Genomic DNA, 23441 nt, shown 5'->3' with positions numbered 1-23441 from the left:
AATAAATTTAATGATTTAATTAATTGATTTTAGAATGTGTGTTCTTTGTAATAACCTTCATCGTAAAAGAAACTTGAGTTGTTCATAACCGTTGATAGAGACATGAATTTTACATATACCGCTGATCAATTGATAGATTGCAACCACAATCAACATTTAAGAAACTAAAATATATCAATTTAATGATATTATAACATTGAATTAAATTGTCTGTAAATTCACTATCTATATTTTTAGAATTATGTGTACCAAACAATTAAAACAAAAATAAATGCAGACTATCTCAGTTAATTCAAGTATGTGTGTTATCATAATTCTTGTGACACTTATTGATTTTCAAGAATAAAAAAACAATTTAAACAAAATATAACATGACTAATAATTTAGATACTTTTTTAAGTATATGAGACACGTGGGGAGAGTATTGTATTTCTTAACCAATACCCTACCTCTTCATTGGACTCATAACTTTTTGATTAGCAAAACCTTACTTTTAGAAGAAAAAAATAACTATAATTATATTCAGTCCTTCAGTTCTTAATTGTAAATAATTTATAATGTATGAATGGATTATTACTTTTGTCGAAAGTCTACGGAACTAGTTAATCTAAATTTTAATTTACGTCAATGTCTAATTTATTAAAAAAAAAGTCAAAATATGGCAATAGACTTTTGACAATCATGGCATCGTCGTCATCATAATAATAATAGAGTTTTTTTATATTTTTAATAATTATCATAATAATAAAATAAATAAATAAGTAAATATTATTTTATATTCATAACACTTTAATAAAGCATTATATTTGTTTATTGTATTTATTAAATAAAATATATTTAATGTATTTATTATATTTATAAATATTTATTGTTTCAAATCTTAATAAATAAATATCATTTCATATTCATAACACTTTAATAAAGCATTATAGTTGTTTATTGTATTTATTAGTACTTATTAAATATAATATATAAAAAATATTAATAATATTATTAAATATGATACTTATTGCTGTATAATATATTTGATGTATTCATCAAATTTATTAAGTATTTGTTGTTTCAAACTTTAATAAATAAATCAATAAATATTTTTCATATTCATAACACTTAATTAATAAATCATTATAGTTGTTTAATGTATTTATTAAATACAATACATAACAAACAGTAATAATATTATTAAATATCATATTTGTTGGATATAATACATTTAATGTATTTATTAATTATTTTCACAATTTAATAAATATATAATATATGCTCGTTAATTGCATGACTTTTCTCTTTATATATATATAAAGAGATGATGCATCATATTGAAAATGATCAATTTCAATAATTAAATTTAAATAAAAGATCAAGATTAAAACATTTTAAATTTAAATTAAAGTTTTATTTAACGGTAAAATCTTTAAAAGATTTATCAGATAAAAAATTAAATATCTTAATAAATTTAACTTATGTAATTTTAAAATATCTAAAACCAATCATTTTTATGACCACCACGGTCACCGTCATGACAATTTTTGTCACAACTATCATAGTCATTACCATACTTATCATCAATTGCTACCACCGTCATGATGTCATCGTGATTTTCATCACCATCACCGCCACCGCCATGATCACCTTTGTTACCACCAACATGATCTCTCCCGCTGTCGTTGCCACCATCGCGGTCATGGTATCAATCATGATGGTGGTGGTTGTTATGGTGACGATCTTAGCGGAAGTGATAACGGGAAAGATCATGTTAGTAGTAACGATGATGGTTATGACAGTAATCACAATGATAATGGTTATTGTGTTGACGATCTTTATATAATTTTTTTTCGATAATGGACATAAATTAAATCTTTAAAATATTTAATTTCTTATTTGATAAATCTTTCGAAGGATTTAGATTGAAATAAAGTTTTAATATAAATTTAAAATACTTTAATTTTAATATTTTATTTTAATCTAATAGTTGATATATATATATATATATATATATATATAATTTTTAATACAATTAATTTATCTATGGGGACAAAAATCTGAGATTAATTTATTTATACTAATAATAAACAGCGTATCTACATCTAGTGTAAACAATTTATTAGATAATTGAATCACTTCTTAAATTTTTATTATTCCCTTTTAAACTCCAATAACTACTCCATTTCTCTTTTAATGTCAATTTTTTTCTTTTATGTCAGCTCTAATTTTATTCAACTACTGATTCTTTTTTCTTTTATTTTTGTTTAAAATTTTAGAATTTTTCCCTAGTAATATATAAATAGATTATTACTTTCTACCGATATTCTATAGTAATGGTTGACCCATATTTAATGTATGTCAATGTCAAACTTATCCAAAAATTATACCATTAACACATGAATTTTTAAAATTCTCACATAACTTCATTATTTTTATCTTTACATTCCACGATAAGATTTAATGCTAGCTTTATTTTTCTCTAGCTAACATAAAAAGACCCTCTCTGGACATGTTTCATATTTGTAATAATGGGTGCTTTTATGTGTATTTAGAGTGATGAATCCAAAAAATTTAAATTATAGAAAGAACACACATGTATAAATTTGTGACACATGTATAAATTTAATGTTAATAATATAATATACTATCATTAAAAATGTGAACATACATCATATTTATCCTTTATCAACAACAATAGTTGACATAAGTGGTAGTGATTTATGTCTATTAACTAAGTGATTTAGGATTTGAATCTTAATTAATCATTGGATATGAAATAAATCGTGTTGAAAATAAAATATTTACCATGTGTGTTCTGACGAAGGTTAATCACTTCTTCTGAAGGTGACTATCTCATACCAATACCATTATCAAAAAAAAAAAATCATATATACTATTTAGTTTCATATTTTGAAAACATTGAATTATTATTTTTATTTTCAATACTATTAAAATTTTCTCTCTATTATATGTAACTATAAAAATAATTCGATCATTTATCTCTCATACAGTTTTGTATGAGATTCTTGACGATATTCATAACAAAAAAAAAGTTCTTTCAGGAAAATATATTGAACAATAAAAGTGAAGCTTGAGCCATGCAAGTTTGCAATTATCTAATTTTTTTATATGTTCTAACTATTTCCGTTTTTATGTGATCTAATTATTGTTTTCATTATTTATGGTATATATTTCATGGTATGTCCCAAAAAAATTATAACTTAAATATTAAATATTATGCAACAACTAATTTATTACATATAAAATATTTTTGACAATTTTATGATAGATGCTATAGTATATGTTAAAAGATTTTTTTTTTCAAAATTAAAGCCGTTTGAATTTTATTTTAGATCAACATTAATGATTTGAGATAGACTGAGTGAATTATATTTAGAGTGAAATAACAGAATATTTATTCATAATTTTTTTAATAAATAATTTTGTAGCTGAAAAAGTTAGAATCTTAATATAAAATTTGTCAATTTATATATACCTCTCTAAATATTTTATCTTAGACTCTAATTTTCTGAACAAAGTCCTACATGAACGACTAATTTATAAAAATGTGATATAAATTGAACTTAGACTACTAGTCTGTAAGACTGTAACAAAATTAATATTCTATATTCATCTTTCCATTTTTCAGAAACAATAACTGATCAGTCAGACTGTCAGAGCAAGAATTACTCGTATATTGCATATATAGTCAACTCACAATGGCAGTATGGTGGAAACCGAAGAAGATTGGGGGGAAAGCAAAAATGTTTTTCAATACCATACGGCTGAAATACTACATGTCCATCCTTAATAGAAAGACCTTTGATTTCCTTTCAAAATAAAGAATTTGTTTTGTTTTGACGTTGAAATTTATACTTGCTTAAAAGTCAACTAAGCCAATGGCCATTGAAGATTGAACCATTATGTGTTTGCCCGTAAGCTGAATGATGCTTTCATCCCTAACTTGTCCAAGATGAATTATAGTTTATTTCCTTGTACCTTCGGGGCAATGGGATGTGTATGATCATATAAGCATTGCTCGTCTAAGAAGAACAAGTCCTACCCTATCCTAAAAAAGAAAAAAAAATAATTATGTTGTATTTAATACTTTAATAATCATAATTTTAATTGTACTAAATTAGTTTTTATAACTTTTTAATTGATAAAATGGAATCTTCAACCTTATATTTCGTCTAATTATTAATGTAATAGGTGGAGAAACATAACATTTTTATTTTATTTTGACGTGGTAAAAAATGCTTAATTGTGTTTTTTGTTTTTGTTTTTATAACTTAACCTATATATATGCTTACTTTTATTTGTTTATATTTAAGTTTCATGATGTTTTTTTAAAGACTTAAGTATGTTCTTAATTCCTACAAAATAGTCATTTTTAAATTTTGAAGTGATGAAAAAAAAAAGATTAAAATATATATATATTTTTAAAAAAATTAGTAAATTTTATTTTTGTTCTTTGTAAAAAAAATTATCCATTTTCTCATCCATGGAAAATTAAAATATGTGATTTTTTGGCCTGAAATTATGTTTGAATGAATTCAAATCTATTGGAACCTCCATGACATTTTTTTGTAAATTTAAATTTTAAAATATAATTTATGGGGATTAAAAACTACTACAAATTACCAAAAAAGAATTAAAAAAATAATACAAGAAGCCCCTTTCTCCCACACGCTCCCAATCGCACATTTTAATTATCGAACTCCCCTCCATGGACGACAATGCTTGTACAAATGCATTTTACATAACAAAATGTGAATATAGGCTGAAACTTTATCCCAAAAATCAAACCTTTTATGAGAAAGGAACTCCAAAGCACGCAAGACCAGGGTGTAGAGATATTCCACCTTTCGACTACACACCTGAATGGAATCTTGAAGCAGCAGAGCAACTACAATTACCTAGAAAAAACTCATTTAGTCACACAAATCTTAAACCTTAAATAGAAACTTTCAAAAGAAAAAATTAGTACGATGTAACAAACCTTCGGCGAAATTCACAGGACTATGTCCTTCTGAGCCAATCTCGCCGGAACAAATTTTCAGCAAATACATCCCAAAAGTAATAAAAAATTCCAACCTAAAATTCCATTTTTGAAGCAAATAGTTACTTTAAAACAAATTATCTAAGCAAGGAATTGAAGTTGCAATTAAGAATGTAACATTGCCATCAATTGAAAGAAAGGTCACTAATTAATTGATAGTGTGCATGTGAATAACACATATGTGACATTAAAATTAAGAATAAAAACATAAAAAAAGAAGAAAAGGGGATTGAATAATGAGAAGACTGACCAAAGCATAAGAAGGATGATTAAGAAAGAAGATTGAAGAGATGTTACAGTCTACAAGATAGGCAGAATGTGAAAATAACCTCCTCCCGTAAATTAGCAGTGACATTCGAGATTATGTTTAAAACAAACTGAATTACTTTCATAAGTCAGAAACCAACCAACTTACACATGTGTTGTTGCGATTTCTAATTAATTTAGAGACAAAAACATCAAAAAAGATGTATACACAAAAAAGAAATATCTCCTTTATACATTGTTCTATATGTACAATTTGGATACCAATGTTAAGCTAACCCACAATTTAGAAACTGTAACAAATGGGATGGGGTGGATTGGTAATGACATTTTCCCCCAAACTGTTTGAGTGAATTTGGTTTTCTCTAATTTGCTGAATAATGCCAAGTTGACAACCATCAAAGCCTTTTTCATCCTCTGTATCATAGAATTTATACTACTTGCAACATCCCACTAATGAATGTTTCCTTATGGATGAACTAATATAATTCATTCGGATCATACCACTTTGAATTAGGCAGCCTGAAATGTGCATGAAAAACTATTTTTAAGGAGAAATAATTGTGACTTCAGAAAAAAATGGAGAAAATAATTGCTTAAAAAATGGAAAAAATAATTATTCAAAAAAAATCATTTTTTTGAACCATTTTTCCTGAATTTTCTTCTTTTTTGACCTATCATTTTCATTATTATTTTAAATTAAATTTCAATTTTTTAAAAATAAATTATCAATGATTAAAAATAATTTTGTATCAAAATATAACTGGTTTATCATAAATTTAATTATATGAAATCAATATTTATCCTATACATTACACAAACAAAAATACTAATTTTATTTCATTCCAGCTCATTCTTCTAATTTATAAATAGCCTTCATATTCTAAATTAAATATCTTCGTATGAATCTTTACATGTCTGCCTGTCCATCTTAATTCGTAACCAACTCACATGGATATGTAAATATGTCCATATGAATCTTGATGGGTATCTTTTTTTTTTTCTTCTTCTTCTTAGTACTTCATTCGCTCAAGTTCACTACTGAATCAAATTCAATCGTTAGTTTCACTACCCAGATTTGTAACAGAGACATCGTCAGCTTCAGTTTCACTACGCACGTGAACGTGGTTATTCAATTAATGCTATCAAGCTTCTTCCTATTAATTTCCGCAGCCACTAGAATTATTAGGAATGAAAAAAATTATCGATAATTTTCGAATTCATTCAATTCATTCATTGATCAAAGTATTATAAAGTTGATGTATTTATATAAAGATAAAAAATAACTAATATATCTTACTCATATAACTTATAATAATTATAACTTAAGTAGCCAACTAACTTATTCAAATAATTTCTAATAACTAATTAAATTAATTTTATGTCTAATAAAAATAGAATGCTTTCAGCTCACATGAAGAACAAAATTTATGGATTTGTGCAAGAAGGATAAGAAAATCATAAAATACGTTAATATTGTTAATATAATTAATTTTTAATCTTAAAGCTATACTTTTTGAGTTTAATAGACATGCATTTTAGCTTAAGAGGTGAAAAAGGTTAGAAGGAGAATTCGACTTCCAAATTGATTAAAATAAGGTAATTTTTTTTGTAGATCTTAAAATAAAAAAATACTCCTTCTTAGAGATAAAAAAGTAAGTAATATTCAAATTTATGATGATTTTATATATATGAGTCTGACTATTTCAGAGTTTGAGTTCTTTAATTTACATCTAATGGAATTCCTTCTTATTGTATGTCGATACACAGTTCTAATTATATTAGTATACTAGCAAGCGAGCAACGCTTTTATTGTAGAAATTGTAATTGGAAAAACTTATACCTTTACAAGAAAAGACCTAATGGATGTACTGTATAGTTTAAAATCATGTCAAAATTTCACACATTGTAAAGAAACCCGATATTTCGTGATAGAGAAGAAGATGCTGTATTCATAGTGTAAGGATATCGGGTTATGCAGAGAAAGAATTAAGACTCAGTTCTGGAAAATCAGAAATATGCTTCTTGCTTTCATTGCGTAGGTTCTTCAATATATGTACATGAATGATTCTCAGGTTAGTTGTAACTGATTATTCTAACTAACCTAACGGCCTTAACTACTTTTCATTAGATGCTGTTAATATTCCCCCCTCAAGCTGGGAATGGATATTTAACATTCCCAGCTTGTTACAAAGAGGCTGAAAGACAGTGGAAGGTAGAGCTTTGGTGAAAATATCCGCGAGTTGCAAGGATGATGATACTGGGAGCAGTTTGAGATGACCCGAGGTGATCTTTTGACGTACGACATGGAAATCGATCTCGATATGCTTCGTTCGTTCGTGAAAGACGGGATTGGTGGCAATCCGAATCGCTGAATGATTATCACAGTAAATGATAGCTGGTTCAACAAATGTCATTCGAAAATCGCGAAGAAGGTAAGTTAACCACTGAAGTTCACATGTGGTGGAGGCTAGGGCTCGATATTCAGCCTCCGACGAGCTTCGTGAAACGGTGGACTGCTTCTTAGATTGCCATGAGATAAGAGAAGAACCGAAATAAACAACGAAACCAGTGGTTGATCTCCTGGAATCCTGGCATCCGGCCCAGTCCGAGTCACTGAAAGCTCGGAGCTAAGGGGTTCCGGTGGCGGAAAGAAAAATGTCGGAGCCTGGTGTGCCCTTGAGATAGCGTAATATGCGGTAGGCTGCTTGAAGATGGGCATTCGTGGGGCTAGACAGGTATTGGCTAAGTTGTTGTACTGCATACGCGATGTCGGGACGGGTGTTAGTGAGATATATGAGCTGGCCAATGAGTCTCCGGTAAGAAGAAGAAGCTTCTGCTGATAACGGAGTTCCTGTCGCAGCTTGAAGCTTTGTAGAGGAATCCATCGGAGTTGTGTTTGGTCGACATCCCAGCATACCCGAATCAGATAATATGTCCAAAGTATACTTTCTTTGGGACAAATGGATTCCCTTAGAGGAACGCGCGATTTCCAGGCCAAGGAAGTACTTTAAGTTTCCAAGATCCTTGATCCTAAAAGCTTGATCAAGCAATGTGAGCATCTCCTGTATTTCAGTGTTGCTGTTGCCTGTTAAAATAATGTCGTCCACATATACTAAGAGTATCGTGGTGACTGAACCATTAAAGCGGAGAAAAAGGGAATGGTCTGAGTGAGACTGTTGGAACCCATGCATTGTTAGGAAACCCGATAGCTTCACGAACCATTGACGGCTCGCCTGCTTGAGCCCATAGAGTGAACGTTGAAAACGACATACCAGATTCGGATTTGGAACGGTTAAGCCAGGTGGAACCTGCATATAGACTTCTTCCTCTAGCTCGCCATGCAAGAAGGCGTTATTAACATCTAATTGTCTCAGGTGCCAATGATTCATGGCAGCAACAGCAAGGAGGAGACGTACGGTGGTTAGCTTCGCCACTGGAGAGAACGTGTCAAGATAATCAAGCCCTTCCATTTGTGTGTAGCCTTTCGCTACGAGACGTGCTTTGTACCTTTCTATGGAGCCATCCGCTTTATGCTTAACCTTGTATACCCATCTACACCCAATGGCGGTCTTATGGGGAGGAAGAGGAGTGAGTTTCCAAGTCTCGTTCAATTGCAGAGCTTGCAATTCAGCTTTCATTGCCCTAAGCCAGCAGTCATGCTTAGAAGCTTCGGCATAGGAGGAAGGTTCAACTATGGATGTAATGGACATGACAAAGTGCTTGTGTGTAGGTGACAATCGTGAATAAGAAAGAACCGAGCTCAGGGGGTAACGAACCTTCGTTGAAGCATTGGTATCGTGCGAAGAGAGCTCACGGTGGTAGTCTTGTAAGTACGTTGGTGCTTGTTTGGGTCGTGTTGAGCATCTGGGTTGTGAGGAAATGGGTTCCACTGTATGTGTAATGGTTACGGGTTCATGTATTGGAGGTAGTGTTGGTGAGGTTTCTATAGTTGGGTCATGTTGGGTAATGGAGAAGGGTTCTGGGAGTAATGTGCTAGGTTTTATATCTGAGTGTTGTGAGTTAATGATTTGCGGAAAATAATTTTCATAGAACACAACGTTTCGTGATGTAGTGATGCTATGTGAATGTAAGTCATAAATCAAATATCCTTTTGTGTTTGGTTTAAATCCGATAAAAATGCAAGGATGTGCTCTAGGATCTAATTTCTTTCGGTTTTCTTTGAGTGTGCTAGCATAGCATAGGCAACCGAAAATGCGGAGATGAGATATATCTGGAATATGTCCATGTAGCTTCTCATAGGGAGATGCGTTTTGTAGAAAGGGAGTAGGAATGCAGTTCACTAAGTATGCTGCGTGCAATAATGCATAACACCAAAAACTCGAAGGCAAGTTAGCTTGAAACAAGAGTGCACGTGTTACGTTAAGCAAGTGTTGGTGCTTGCGTTCAGCAATGCCATTCTGTTCGGGTGTCTCTACACATGTTGTTTGATGCATGATTCCTTTTGATGCATAGAAACTGGGCATGAGGAACTCAGACCCATTGTCACTTCTAATGGTTTTGACTTTCTTATTATATTGAGTTTCAATGGATGCAATGAAGCTTATGATGATGTTTCGTGTTTCAGCTTTAGTATTCATAAGATGTATCCATGTAAATCGTGAGTGATCATCAACAATAGTTAGTAAATACTTATGCCCATGCATAGACGTTTTTGAACATGGACCCCATATATCCATATGAAGCAAATAAAAAATATGTGATGCATGTGAAATGCTCAAGGAAAAGGGAAGCTTTTTGTGTTTGGCATAGTGACATGTATTACACACAAAATCTTTATCATTTCTTAGAATAGGATAATAAGATTTCATACATTGTAGCCTTTCTGTTGATAGATGGCCCATTCGAAAATGCCAAAGATCTATTGGTATTACATTGCACTTAGGATGAACAATGGTTGAGCAAATGGCTTTGTCGTTTTGGTCTGGTATAAGGTGATAGAGGCCATGTCTCTCTTCAACTATACCAATCTTCATACGAAGATTCGTGTCCTGTAGCATACATGAAGTGGAAGAAAAAATCAAGGCACAGTTAGTGGAAGATACAAGTTTCGAAATAGAAATGAGATTAAAAGTAAATGTGGGTATGTATAAAACGTTGAACAAGGTTATAGTTTTTGAAAGGTGCACAGTGCCAGAATGGGTAGCGTGAACGTGATGACCGTTAGGTAGCTTTACTGTAACTGGGTTAATCGATTCGTATGAATGAAGATTGTTTAGGGAACATTTTACGTGGTCCGTGGCTCTTGAATCTAGTATCCAGGAGCTCATGATAGGTTGAGACATACCTGGGTTAGGAAGCTTATCAGTGGTGCAAGACGATATTGAAGCAACTTGTTTGGTTTGCTCCGACGCCGTGTTTCCGATTGATGGCCGCTGGATTAAAGCAAGTAAGGCTTTATATTGCTCTGGGGAAAATTGAATGAGATCCTGGGATTCGTGATGCTGAGTCTGATTATCCGGGCTTTTGTTATCCATCGTCACCATGTTATTGACTGTGGATCTTCCATTAAAGGGTTTATATCCCAGCGGGTATCCGTGCTTCCGGTAACACACATCAACAGTGTGTCCTATCCTTCCACAGTGTGTACAAGTCTTCCTTCCTCCATTACCTTTGTTTCTCGTCTCGTGATTCAGAGGCATACCATGTTTCTTATAGCACACACTTTCAGTGTGCCCCACTCGACCACAGTAATCACAAATGGACTTCGTAGCATTAATGGAGATTTCTTTAGATTCGAAATTAAAATTGGGAGAAGAAGAATTACCTAGCAGTTGCCGTTCTTGTTGTGCCACATACGAAAAGATCTTTGATATGGCTGGTATGGGATCCATAAGTAATACGTGGGACCGGATGTTTGTATACTGTTCATTCAAGCCACGCAAGAATTGCATAGCTCAGTCCTCAAGCTTTCTTTGCGCAATAATGGTGAAAGCTGAGCAAGAACACCTGCTGTTACAGGTGCAAGCTGGATCAGGTCTGAAGTTCTCAATCTCATCCCAAATTACGCGTAACTTAGTGAAGTATTCTGTCACAGAGAGGGCTCCTTGCTTTAATGTCGATGCTTCTTGCTGCAAATCGGAGATTCTTAGAAGATCTCCCTGCGAGTATCTCGACTTCAGGTCTCTCCAGATATCTTCGGCTTTGTCCATCCAGAGCACGCTTTGTCTTATAGAAGCAGCAACTGAGTGTACTATCCAGGATACCACCATATTATTGCATTGTCGCTAAGCTCCGTATGTTCTGTCCGTTTTAAGTGGTTCCGGCGCGCTTCCGTCCACAAACTCTAGCTTGTTTTTGGCACTAAGTGCAGTGATCATGGAGCGACTCCATGAATGGTAGTTGGTTGAGTCCAGCACTGGGGAGACAAGAGCAGCAGCTGGATTTTCGCTTGGATGAAGGTACAAATAACTCTCAACATTGTTGAATGCAGCTTCGTTCATGATGAACAGCGAATGTTTGGAAGAAAGAAGGATAGGAGGATAGTGAGTGCGCAGCAGAGCTCCTCATTTGAAGAGCTCTGATACCATGTAAAGAAACCCGATATTTCGTGATAGAGAAGAAGATGTTGTATTCATAGTGTAAGGATATCGGGTTATGCAGAGAAAGAATTAAGACTCAGTTCTGGAAAATCAGAAATATGCTTCTTGCTTTCATTGTGTAGGTTCTTCAATAAATGTACATGAATGATTCTCAGGTTAATTGTAACTGATTGTTCTAACTAACCTAACTACTTTTCATTTGATGCTGTTAATACACATCTCGAGCACGTTGTTCCATGGAAACGCTAAACATATATGTTTTACTAATTTTAATTATTTTTTTTTCTGTTATTGGTGTAACATTTTTACTCGCTAATAATATATCAAATGTTAACTCTTTAAGTATAATAAAATTGAGTGAAGTTATAGGTGAGCTTAGGCTATCAACGTTTGATTCGGCAAAACTATATTCAAATTGAATTTAATTTTTTGAAAAATTGTCAAATGAGCTTCATGTAGAACTGACTCCATATATATAATTGGTGCTATAGTTATAATTTTCATTTTTTTTCAATAAAAGTTAAAAGATATATTTTTTCTTTTTTTCTAAATAGACGGGTTTTTCTGCTTCAACCAAATTCAGCCTAGATTAAATTATATTTTATGAAGAAAAAAGTGAGCTAATTATTTAAATACTAATTTACAAAAAGTAGTTTGTGCATAAATTAAATTAAAAGTCCTTTAGAAAAATCAACGTACGTAAATTTATATCAATAATAACACATTAATTTGTTTTATGTTTTTACTACGAATAGTTACGGAGAAACTTATCTAAATTAATTCTTATTCACCTATCTTTTATTTTTTTAAATTATTGCCTTTCTTTTTTGAGTTTAGATTGATCCCTTTGAAGATTACCAAAAGAAATTTGGACTCCGTTAATAAAATTTCCATTATAAATATGATTATTAAGATGAAAGATTGAAATTATAATTAATGTGTTTAAACCAGTTGGCTACTATTGATTAAAACGACAAATGAGACAGGAGTGACGGTGCGATACGGTGACGTTTGGACTAGAATCCAAAATAAAACTACTCGGCGAGTGCGTGAGAATTGAGGTGGGACAAAGATGCATTATTCATCAAACTAACGTGGTACCTTAACCCTACCCACTCCGCGACAAAACAACCATGAAAGTGAGTTTTATATTCGTACACCTATTTTTTTATATATCTCACTTTCATTTGGTTTTTTTCTCTTATCTATTTCTTTATTTTTCATCAATTATTTATTACGTTTTTCTGTTTCTTCCTTGTATTTTTTCTTTATATTTCTCTCTTCCTTTCACTTTCCAGTTATTATATATACTTCTCAACAGTATTATTTTCGTTTTTTTTTCTTGATGTTACATTATATCATTTAATTTTAGGAAGGAAAATTATTGGTATATATGCTACTATATACATGTAGGAAAAGAAAGAGGGAAAAAAATTAAATGGCTGATCTGATAAGTAATTTAACGTGCTTCTTCCATTTTTTCCGCGTCCAATTTTAAATTTACATGAAAGCAATTTGGAGTTGTTTCCATTTAATGTGGATAACTGCATCACAAAATTAAATTCAAACATGCCATCAATGATGTGAAAAAAAGAGATAGAACAAATAAACGGGGAAAAGGATTAAAAAAAAAGTGTACGGATGTCATTATTAAATCTATAAATAATTTATTATGATTTCACCAACCAAAAAAAAGGAGAACGCTATAAAACATAAACAACAGTACAAAGAACGTGGTCGATTGGAAGTAAGATCCTCTCCGGTCAAGTTGCTGTGTAGCATACAACTAGCAAAATCTTAATCTTTAATTGATTATTGTGCAGAAATCAAGAGGAGAGAGAGGGAGCATAATGTATGGTCCAGATTTTTGTTGGAGAGAAATTATTGCTGGAGATGATCCAGGCTGTGCTCGTTTGATAGTCTTTCCACAAGTTGGGAAACAGTACTGGACTGGACCACTGGGAGATGGAAGAAAAAAATCGAGTATGAGTGTGACCCTTTGTAACAGCAGTGAAAGGGAAAGACGTGTACTTTTGAATTAAAAAATCATGTTATACAAACACTTTCTCCTAAAGTGTTTTTTTTGTGTGTGTGTGGTGACCAAACAGAGTTTGGCTACGTTCGTAAATTCCATAATTTTGTGTTTGAATGAATATTTTTAACAGAGTAATTCATTTTAAATGAGACATTAAATATTTTTCATTTTAAATTTAATGTTTGGATAATAATTTAAAGAAAAATTAAATATTTGGAATTTTAATAGAGAATTTTAATTAACAAAAAATGAGTAATATGAAATTTTCTTAAAAATCAACTAATTCTAATTTTCTCATAGTCTACACACTCTTCCAAATCGACCCCATTGCGCTTCTCACCGCAAATGCCATCGACATCTCTTACCCGACTTGGAGCACCACATTCTCACCTTGAAGTTCTTCCTCAAAGTACCCATCTCCTGCTCCTATGTCGACGGCATTTGCAAATCCGTCGCTACTCATTACAAGACCCGCCCCTCTGACACCCTCCTCCATTGTCGACGCTGTCTACGCCAGCCTCGTCTCCTCCGACCAGCTTCCCGAGGCTAACTCCATTTCTGACCCTTTAGTTCTTGATGTGGGCCAAAATCTCGTTGTTCCTCTCCCTTGCACCTGCTTCAACGGCTCTGATAACTCTCTCCCCGCGATTTACCTCTCTTATGTTGATACCTTCGCTGTCGTTGCTGCTAGGTACTTCACCACTCTCACGGATTTGATGAATGTTAATGTCATGGGAAGCACTGCTATCAACAACGGTGATATCTTCATTGTTCCAATACCCGATAATTAAATTAAATAATGTTACTTTTTTTTGTTCCTTACATTTTATAATTTCCTGTTTAATTTGAATTTATTGAAATTGAATTACTTTGTCTAAACAAGAAAATTAAAATACAAGAAATTGAATTGACTCATTCAAATAAAATATTTACAAAATAAAAAAAATTTAAATAAGATAATCAAAATATTATATATTTGAATTTCGTATAAATTTTTAAATCTCGCATGCAAACAGATGGTAAGGAATATGTTCATTCTGATTAAAAAAAAATCATTTAGGACATTGAATTAGATTTGGATTCGTGTATTACTGGACCTACTTTGTGTGCGCGCACTAATTAGCCTCTTCACCAATGATTGTTTAGCAACAACAATAAAAAAAACTTAAAAAAGCATCAACCACCAAGTGAATGATGTACATGATAATCATGTTGACTAATAATGCTTTGAGAAAAAGGTTCATTTTCAAAATCAATGACAGAGGCAATAAATGGGATGAATTTACTCCATTGATAATTGAATGTATCTACCCACAATTTTCCAAAGAGAAGAACTTGAATATAGGGTCTCTTACTAACAACGAGTGGAATACCATATTTGTAGAGCCAAGTCAAATGCATTTTTTCTTGTAAATTTGGTAAGTTGTCCACGGACTTTCAATGGAGATTTTTTTTTTTGCTGAATCTTTCAATGGAGAGATGAATAGCTGACAATTATAATGAAAATAATAGGAATTTTGCTTGAACTTTTTAATTTGTACCACTACCAGTATCCACTCACACAAACCTTACCTATTTCTCTTGTGTGTTTTACTATAATTTGAAAATTTGAAAGTAGACATTTTTATGATTGGTAAGAGTATTCTCCTGACTCACCCACCCCAATTATTATTGTTTTTTTTTTTTGGAAAAGAAATAATTAATTGTTTTAAGAAAAATCCACCATCTAACAAACCTCTCATTTGCGCACAGTCCTCCTTGTTTCTTGGTTTTATATATAGACAAATAAAAATGAATGCTTCTAGTCCTAGGGATGATTGATAATTTTATAAAGAGCCCCTAACGGTTTTGTTGGAGTGAGATCAAGGAAACAGAGAAAAAATGGCATCCTCAAGAGCTTGTACCAAACCCATCATCTTCCTCTCTGCCTTCACCAAGTCAAAGTTCTCTCATCAATATCATGTCTCCTTCATCAACACCACCTCCCACATACCCATCTACCCAAAGCTCTCTCAGCAACGTTCCTTGGTGGTCAACAACGTATTGAAAACAGTTGAGCCGACAGAAAGCTCTTTGCGGAGCTCCAACTCCGAGGAATTTGGGTCTCTGGGTGAAAAGCCCACCATCCTGGTCTCCGAGAGACTTGGAGAGGCAGGACTGCAGGTGTTACGCGGTGTTGGACACGTGGAATGCGCGTATGAGCTCTCGCAGGAGGAGTTGTGCACGAAGATCTCGTGCTGTGACGCTCTTATAGTGAGGAGCGGGACGAAGGTGACAAGGGAAGTGTTTGAAGCTGCCAAAGGAAGGTTGAAGGTTGTGGGAAGAGCCGGCGTGGGGATTGACAACGTGGATTTGCAAGCAGCCACCGAATTTGGTTGCCTTGTCGTTAATGCGCCAACTGCAAACACTATTGCCGCTGCCGAGCATGGGATCGCTCTCCTCGCTGCCATGGCCCGCAACGTTGCCCAGGCTGACGCCTCCACCAAAGCTGGTAATTTCCATCTTCTTCTTCTTCTTCTTCTTTAATTCATGTTGCTTGAGAAGAGTTGTTGATGCCTGGTGTTAATTTTGCAGGAAAATGGCAGAGAAGCAAGTATGTGGGTGTTTCCATGGTTGGAAAGACATTGGCAGTGATGGGTTTCGGAAAAGTTGGATCTGAAGTGGCCAGGCGAGCCAAAGGGTTGGGCATGCACGTGATTGCTCATGACCCCTATGCTCCTGCTGATAGGGCACGTGCTATTGGTGTGGATCTGGTGTCCTTTGATCAGGCCATCACCACTGCAGATTTCATCTCCCTCCATATGCCACTCACTCCAACTACTAACAAGATCTTCAATGACAACACTTTTGCAAAGATGAAGAAGGGTGTTCGCATTGTCAACGTTGCAAGAGGAGGTGTTATTGACGAAGATGCATTAGTAAGAGCACTCGACAGTGGAATCGTTGCTCAGGTCAACCCCACCTTCTTTTCTTCTTTCAATTTTCAATGCATATTCAAATTACTTTAACTTTGTCTCAATTGCATATGGAGCAGGCTGCTCTTGATGTCTTCACCGAGGAGCCCCCTTCCAAAGACAGTAAGTTAGTGCAACACGAGAATGTCACCGTTACCCCTCATCTTGGAGCTAGCACCAAAGAGGCACAGGTTTGTTTTTACTTTTCTATTGTATTAGATGAGATCAATATAGATTATCCTGCTTTCAATTCTGTTGTGTATCATCTCCTGACCAATTTCAAATCAACAGGAGGGTGTAGCTATTGAAATAGCAGAGGCTGTGCTTGGAGCATTGAAGGGGGAACTTTCAGCCACTGCTGTCAATGCTCCTATGGTTGCTCCTGAGGTAAACAATCATTGCCACATTTCATCTAATATTGTTATTGCTTCCATAAATATTGCAATATTGAAACAAAACAAAAACATGTTGTGATGAATATCAGGTGTTGTCAGAATTGGCCCCATATGTGGTGCTGGCTGAGAAGCTGGGCAGGCTAGCTGTGCAGTTGGTGTGTGGAGGAAGTGGAATCAAATCTGTGAAGGTTGTTTATCGATCAGCTAGGGGCCCAGATGACTTGGACACTAGACTTCTGCGAGCCATGGTTACAAAAGGCCTCATTGAACCAATTTCAAACACCATTGTGAACCTTGTGAATGCGGATTTCATAGCCAAGCAGAAAGGGCTTCGCATAAGTGAGGAAAGAGTGGTTGTTGATTCATCTCCTGAGCTGCCTGTTGATTCAATCCAGGTACAGATATCTAGCGTGGACTCCAAATTTGCGAGTGCTGTATCAGAGAGTGGTCAGATAAGCATTGACGGAAGAGTCAAGTTTGGAGAACCCCACCTGACATGTGTTGGATCTTTCGATGTGGATGTGAGCTTAGAAGGGAATCTAATCCTGTGCCGACAGGTGGATCAGCCCGGCATGATTGGTCGTGTTGGAAACATACTGGGTGAACAAAACGTGAATGTGAGCTTTATGAGTGTGGGAAGGACATCGCGTAGGAACAAGGCTATTATGGCTATTGGTGTCGATGAAGAACCAAACAAGGAGGCTCTTGACAATATTGGAGCCGTGTCTGCCATTGAAGAGTTCGTCTTCCTCAAGCTCTAGTACTAGTTGATAATGTAATGGTATACAAACAATCATGCGTATCTACCTACCATCTATGGATGGTACGTTTTAGAAAGTAAAATAGCTACTATTTTGGTTATAAAGAAATGTTTTTGTTTTTTTGACAATTCTCAAGTGCACATGCACTTCAGATGATCTAGATCTGTTTTTACACCGTAGAAGAGGTATTTTGATGGACAATTTGAGGAAACTTGAAGCTATGGTATGCGAATGTAATATAATTTGGATTGGATGATTCAGAATAAAACTAGCTGTTTGCAGCTAGTAGTGTGCACCTCTGTGGCCTGTGCATTGTTTTTCTATTGCAGTATCATCTTTTCAACAACTTATGTTTTGTAGCTTTCAACATTTACTCGGTGGTACACACACACCACTTAAGGTATTCACGCATACGCCATATGTATCACATAATTTACTGTAATTATTTGGAAGGGAAAAGGCAAGAGACTCGCCAATAATGAATAATGTACCAACTTGAATTTACTCAAGTTTCAAGCAATGGAAGCAATCCATTTGTTTTCATCCGAAGATGCTTTAACACCTATCACCAGAGTAAGGTTCAAATCTAAAACTAAAAAGGCATCCTTTGCCCCTAAATGCTGTGACAGTTAGTACAAAGAAATATGCCTGTATCAGTTCACTTATATTTCAAAATTTCAATGAATTACAAAATCTAAAAACTGGTTACAATTATAGTGTTATGAATTATGATAATATATCAAGTCAAGGGTAATGTTAACTAGACCACTGCATAAGCACACTTAATTGGCAAAGACATTGGTTTGTGTGTGTATTTCTGCATATAACTATTAGTCTGTTACACATATAGCATCACCTTAAATCGACTATGCGCGTCCGTGTACGTGAATGTAAGTGTAAATGAATTCAAAATATATAGCTCACGAACTTAATAAAATGCTTTAAATTTGTCTTTTGTCTAACTTCTTATAGTGTGTTTGGATTTTTGTTGATACGAATATCTAAACATGCAAACGAAAAAACTTCTTTAAATGAATGTTAGATTAGATTAATCTTTAACAGAAATCAAACACACAATTGTTTATTCATAAATTAAAAGGACTTTGATAAGCTTACTTAAATATATTCCTTGAAATGGGTTGTTCTTTCATCACCATCTTCTGTCGTTAAAAAATAAATGCAGACACTAACATAATAACAACTAATATTAGTATTTTGGTACTACTATAATGGATTTTTTTTTATACAAGACGAACCAAAAGGCCAACAGGAAACAAACTCCCTAATAAATCTGCATGTCTTCACAAAAATAAATCTGCATGTAGATGAAAAGAAACAAAGGAAGGGGGTTATCAAACACCTTACAACCAGAATAGAGAGTTTTGGCAAAATTTGCAAAAGCATCCACAAAATTAACTTTCTGAAAACAATGCTGCCAAAAAATTAGCTTCCCAAAAACATAAAATTATGGTTTTTTTTTTTAGAAATAACACTTATGATATTTCATTTCAGATCAAATTTTGAATACAATTATTGGGAATAGAATTGTAAACTTGACTACAAGTAATAAATCTTGATGTCTTAGTAAGAGTATGAACAACATGATTTAACTTGTCTCCTAAAAATTATGAGAAATAAAAATCTAATAAAATACAAGTTAATATTAATAACTAAAATATATATTTTATAAAACAAAAATTAAAAATCATTAACAAAATAACTGATCGATACTTGTGTGAAATCTTTAAATATATACTAGTGAGAAATAAAAATACTTAATTTGGTTAAATCTATTACGAACATTAGTCTATTGTGAAAGAGAAAATTTGGTTAAAAACATCTTTTTGTTAAATTTTTATATTATATTTTTTGATGAAATCTTAAAATGCTAATGCTACATCCGAATTTCCTTCCACTATTTATTTGTTAATGTACTACATAAACATAAACAGTAGGAGGAGTGCAGTGTATACTAAAGATTAAAGAATAGTATAATATAGAAGATTGGGGTTAGGGTTTGATCGCAACGCAATGGCTGGCACCGGCATCCATCCATACCACCAGCAATGGGCTCCGGCGGCAGCCGCTCCTCCTCCTCCTCCTCCGGCAGCCGCGGGCGGTCCTCCTCCTCACCCAGGGGAGGAGGTTCGAACTATATTCATAACTGGTCTTCCGGAAGACGTGAAAGAGAGAGAGCTGCAGAATCTGCTGAGATGGTTGCCCGGTTTCGAAGCATCTCAATTGAATTTCAAAGCTGAGAAGCCAATGGGTTTTGCTCTCTTCTCCGCACCACACCAAGCACTCACCGCCAAAGACATTCTTCAGGACATGCTCTTCGATCCCGACACCAAGTCCGTCCTCCATACTGAGATGGCAAAGAAAAATCTATTCGTCAAAAGAGGTGAGGTTTGGAATTTATTCAAATTGAAATTAATTAATGCTTATTGTGAAAGTGTAACTGAAACCCTAGCTTGTCTTGTAGGAATCGGAGCTGATGCGGGTGCTTTTGATCAAAGTAAACGCTTAAGGACAGCCGGGGATTATACACACACTGGCTATACAAGTCCGTCTCCTTTTCATCCTCCTCCGCCTCCTGTGTGGGGACCACATGGATACATGGCGCCGCCACCGCCGCCTCCATATGATCCATATGCAGGCTATCCCGTTGCACCTGTACCAATGCCCACTCCTGCTCCCATTGCAGCACCTAGCACTTATGTTCCAGTTCAGGTCATCCTTCGCTTAACTGTTACTCTCTATACATATTGTTATAATGTATCGAGTCATCTTATGGCAATAAAAAATCGATAGATGGGTTTTTACCCGAGTTCTAATCTTGCTTTATTTTTTGTTTTGCTATGTTATCTCATGTTTAATTTATTAAAACTCTCTGTGTATGCCCTTTAGAGTTGGCTATACATGATAAGTAACATAGTGTGTTACTATGTTTATCTTTATTGTTTTGTACAGAACACAAAAGATAACCCTCCTTGCAACACCCTGTTTATTGGGAACTTGGGAGAGAACATAAACGAGGAAGAAGTGAGGGGCCTTTTCAGCGTGTAAGTACATCTTATCCCTTGAAAGTGGTTCTTCTATTCTGTTTTCATGCTCTCAAGTATGGGGAAAATCTTTTGAACAACTTTGTGTCGCAGACAACCTGGTTTTAAGCAAATGAAGATTTTAAGACAGGAGAGGCATACAGTTTGCTTCATCGAGTTTGAAGTCAGTGACCTTTTCATAGATCTTTTTCTAACTTATTATTTGGTGAATACTCGTGCTATTCTTCTTGTAAATTTCCCTCAGTTTTATAATGACCTATTGCAGGATGTGAATAGTGCTACAAATGTGCACCATAATCTGCAGGGTGCTGTTATCCCAAGTTCCGGTTCCATTGGCATGCGGATACAATATCCTTTTTTATATATTATCAATATGATCAATCATCCCGATGTTTGCTTTCTGATTTTCCCCCCTCACATGTTCCCTTTCTTAAATTGATTGTAGCACCGGCAACTACACAAGACCTTTTTGCTAAAATGCTTGCATTTGTAACAATGTACCATGATTTTATTTATTTTTTGTCTTTAATGTGCCTATGCATCAATGTTACTAGAACCACATGTTTCTTTCAAATCAAGTATTTATTTGTTCAAAGGGTTTTTCCTTGATACTATCAATTGTTTTGAAGTATAATCTAACTTGAATACTGCTGCAAAATGCAAAGTATTAGTGCTTCTTAGGGCAAAACTATATTGTAAATCTTATGGTTTGTGCTTCATATTTTTTAACTTTTGATTTTTCCTACCACCCATTATCTGCCAAATTTGCATTAAAAAAGTTCCCATCCTTTGCATTCAATTTGGTATAAAATTGCTTGTGATTTTTTACATTATGATATGTGCAAGGAATTTTGTTTTGTGCTTTTCTTGACTTCTTAGTAGATATTCAAAAAATCCATTTGGAAAAAGGAAAGATAATCTTCCTGTTGCTGTTCCTAGTGCAAATGGAGCTCCACCAACAATGACTTATCAGTAGCTTGAAGGGGATGTACTCTGTTCTTTATGCTCCGACAAATATTACTACATAATAGGATGCATCTTGCTGCTGTCACATGCATCCATTGATCATCAAGTCATCGCCATTAGCATCCTTGCTCATGTGAATGAATGCAGTGGCATCATATACATACATTTGGCTATGTTATACTAGTCGGACATGCATATCTTGGCAGCAGGTGTTGGTTCCTGGATTACTTTCATAGGCGTTTAGATTTGATGCATGGGTCTAAATTTTGTTACAATTGTGTGCTTTATGTCATATACTTTCTGTTTACATTGGCATTAGGAATGTTATTCAAACAGATTTTGGCTTCTATTTTGCAACTTTAGGTTCATTTGGTGCTTATTTGACATGACATCTTATGGTGATGCTTACTTTGAATTCATGTCACGACTTGGCTAGGGTCTGGAGAAATAAGGATGTCATACCAATGGTCATGCTGCCCTTTCCACCATCATATTACCATTGTCATTACAACATTGAATTCTTTTCCCCCAATTGAATCCGTCATTCATGACTCCATTTAATCAGAGCATTGATGTTTGATGCTTTGAAATTCAGAGCTATTTCAAAGAAATCCCGGGAGTTATATGTTGTCTGATTTATACAGGATTTCGAAACGACAAAGCTTCCTTTCATAATGGGAGATCCATTACTGCTGCTGCCATATCATTGCAGGTAACTTTTTGTTTGCTTGGGTGAACTACCGTCAAATTAGGTTCGAACTTCTGTCGATTGATTATCAAGGGAAACAGCCTTTCAATTATATGATGCCTGAGTTTCTCATTAAACAGCTGACTGACTATTTTTTGTCACCGACTAGCTAATTCTGTGCTAGTTTTCAAAATCTACTATTGTAGCAAAAGTTTAATCTTGTAACAGAAGAAACTGATAGGTTAAGAATTAATCCCGTGCAAAATAGAGTAATGGTTGTGGAATCCTCATCCTGCTATGAGTTGCAACTTTTGGATTTTCGATATTGAAAGCTGCTACACGGTTCATAATTAGTTTTTTAAGTTTTGCTAACAGTAGTCCAAGTTTTGCTATGGAAATTGCAACTTCATAGTTTTTGGGTATACATGACATAAATTGCTGCACCAAAGTCAATTTTACACAACTTAGATGCAGCTAAGTGTTGGATTCTTATTTTAGAACTAAAGCTAACAATTGAGGTTTTATTTAATGGTCATTTTACCGCTGATTACGTTTCCAGACGAATGACAACTTGTAGCTTTATAAATTTTATCCAAGTCTTTTGCTATCGACCGCAGTACAATAATACTGGTTATTTTAGTGTTTGCCTAAAGTGCGAACGAGGTTTTAATTATGTCAAATTCTTCTATTTTTAGTAAGCATAGTG

General features: G+C 34.0%; 2 protein-coding genes across 4 annotated transcripts; both read left to right on the top strand.

The window, feature by feature from the left end:
- The first annotated feature begins 15213 nt into the window (after window positions 1–15213).
- LOC100817949 (D-3-phosphoglycerate dehydrogenase 2, chloroplastic) lies at window positions 15214–18340 on the top strand. The gene is made up of 5 exons (XM_003531722.5): window positions 15214–16400; window positions 16484–16860; window positions 16944–17054; window positions 17155–17250; window positions 17348–18340. Exons 1-5 carry the CDS (start codon window positions 15791–15793, stop codon window positions 18017–18019), a joined length of 1866 nt encoding a protein of 621 aa, XP_003531770.1. The 5' UTR covers window positions 15214–15790; the 3' UTR covers window positions 18020–18340.
- A 1620-nt stretch (window positions 18341–19960) lies between these two features.
- Window positions 19961–23025, top strand: LOC100817421 (U1 small nuclear ribonucleoprotein A). Of its 3 annotated transcripts, none has more exons than XR_415586.4 (7): window positions 19961–20420; window positions 20502–20749; window positions 20990–21081; window positions 21175–21244; window positions 21347–21429; window positions 21964–22256; window positions 22692–23025. XR_415586.4 is itself a non-coding variant. In XM_003531721.4 (6 exons), exons 1-6 carry the CDS (start codon window positions 20051–20053, stop codon window positions 22055–22057), a joined length of 957 nt encoding a protein of 318 aa, XP_003531769.1. In that variant the 5' UTR covers window positions 19961–20050; the 3' UTR covers window positions 22058–23025. The 3 variants fall into 3 exon arrangements, 1 of the variants encoding a protein (XP_003531769.1); XR_415585.4 differs by having other exon boundaries at window positions 22484–23025; XM_003531721.4 differs by having other exon boundaries at window positions 21964–23025.
- The last annotated feature ends 416 nt before the right edge of the window (window positions 23026–23441 follow it).

This window comes from Glycine max, chromosome 8, assembly GCF_000004515.6.
Source record: "Glycine max cultivar Williams 82 chromosome 8, Glycine_max_v4.0, whole genome shotgun sequence".
Taxonomy (NCBI): Eukaryota; Viridiplantae; Streptophyta; class Magnoliopsida; order Fabales; family Fabaceae; genus Glycine; species Glycine max.
Note: the sequence above shows the minus strand (reverse complement) of the source record. Positions and strands in the feature narration are given on the sequence as shown.

Excerpts from the sequence above, each read along its gene's own strand:
- LOC100817949 (XM_003531722.5), top strand. The coding sequence starts at position 15,791 with ATGGCATCCTCAAGAGCTTGTACCAAACCCATCATCTTCCTCTCTGCC. Across the intron at positions 16,401-16,483 it reads TGACGCCTCCACCAAAGCTG|GAAAATGGCAGAGAAGCAAG; the intron begins GTAATTTCCATC and ends TTAATTTTGCAG. Across the intron at positions 17,055-17,154 it reads CTAGCACCAAAGAGGCACAG|GAGGGTGTAGCTATTGAAAT; the intron begins GTTTGTTTTTAC and ends TCAAATCAACAG.
- LOC100817421 (XM_003531721.4), top strand. The coding sequence starts at position 20,051 with ATGGCTGGCACCGGCATCCATCCATACCACCAGCAATGGGCTCCGGCG. Across the intron at positions 21,245-21,346 it reads TTTGCTTCATCGAGTTTGAA|GATGTGAATAGTGCTACAAA; the intron begins GTCAGTGACCTT and ends GACCTATTGCAG. Across the intron at positions 21,430-21,963 it reads TCCATTGGCATGCGGATACA|ATATTCAAAAAATCCATTTG; the intron begins ATATCCTTTTTT and ends ACTTCTTAGTAG.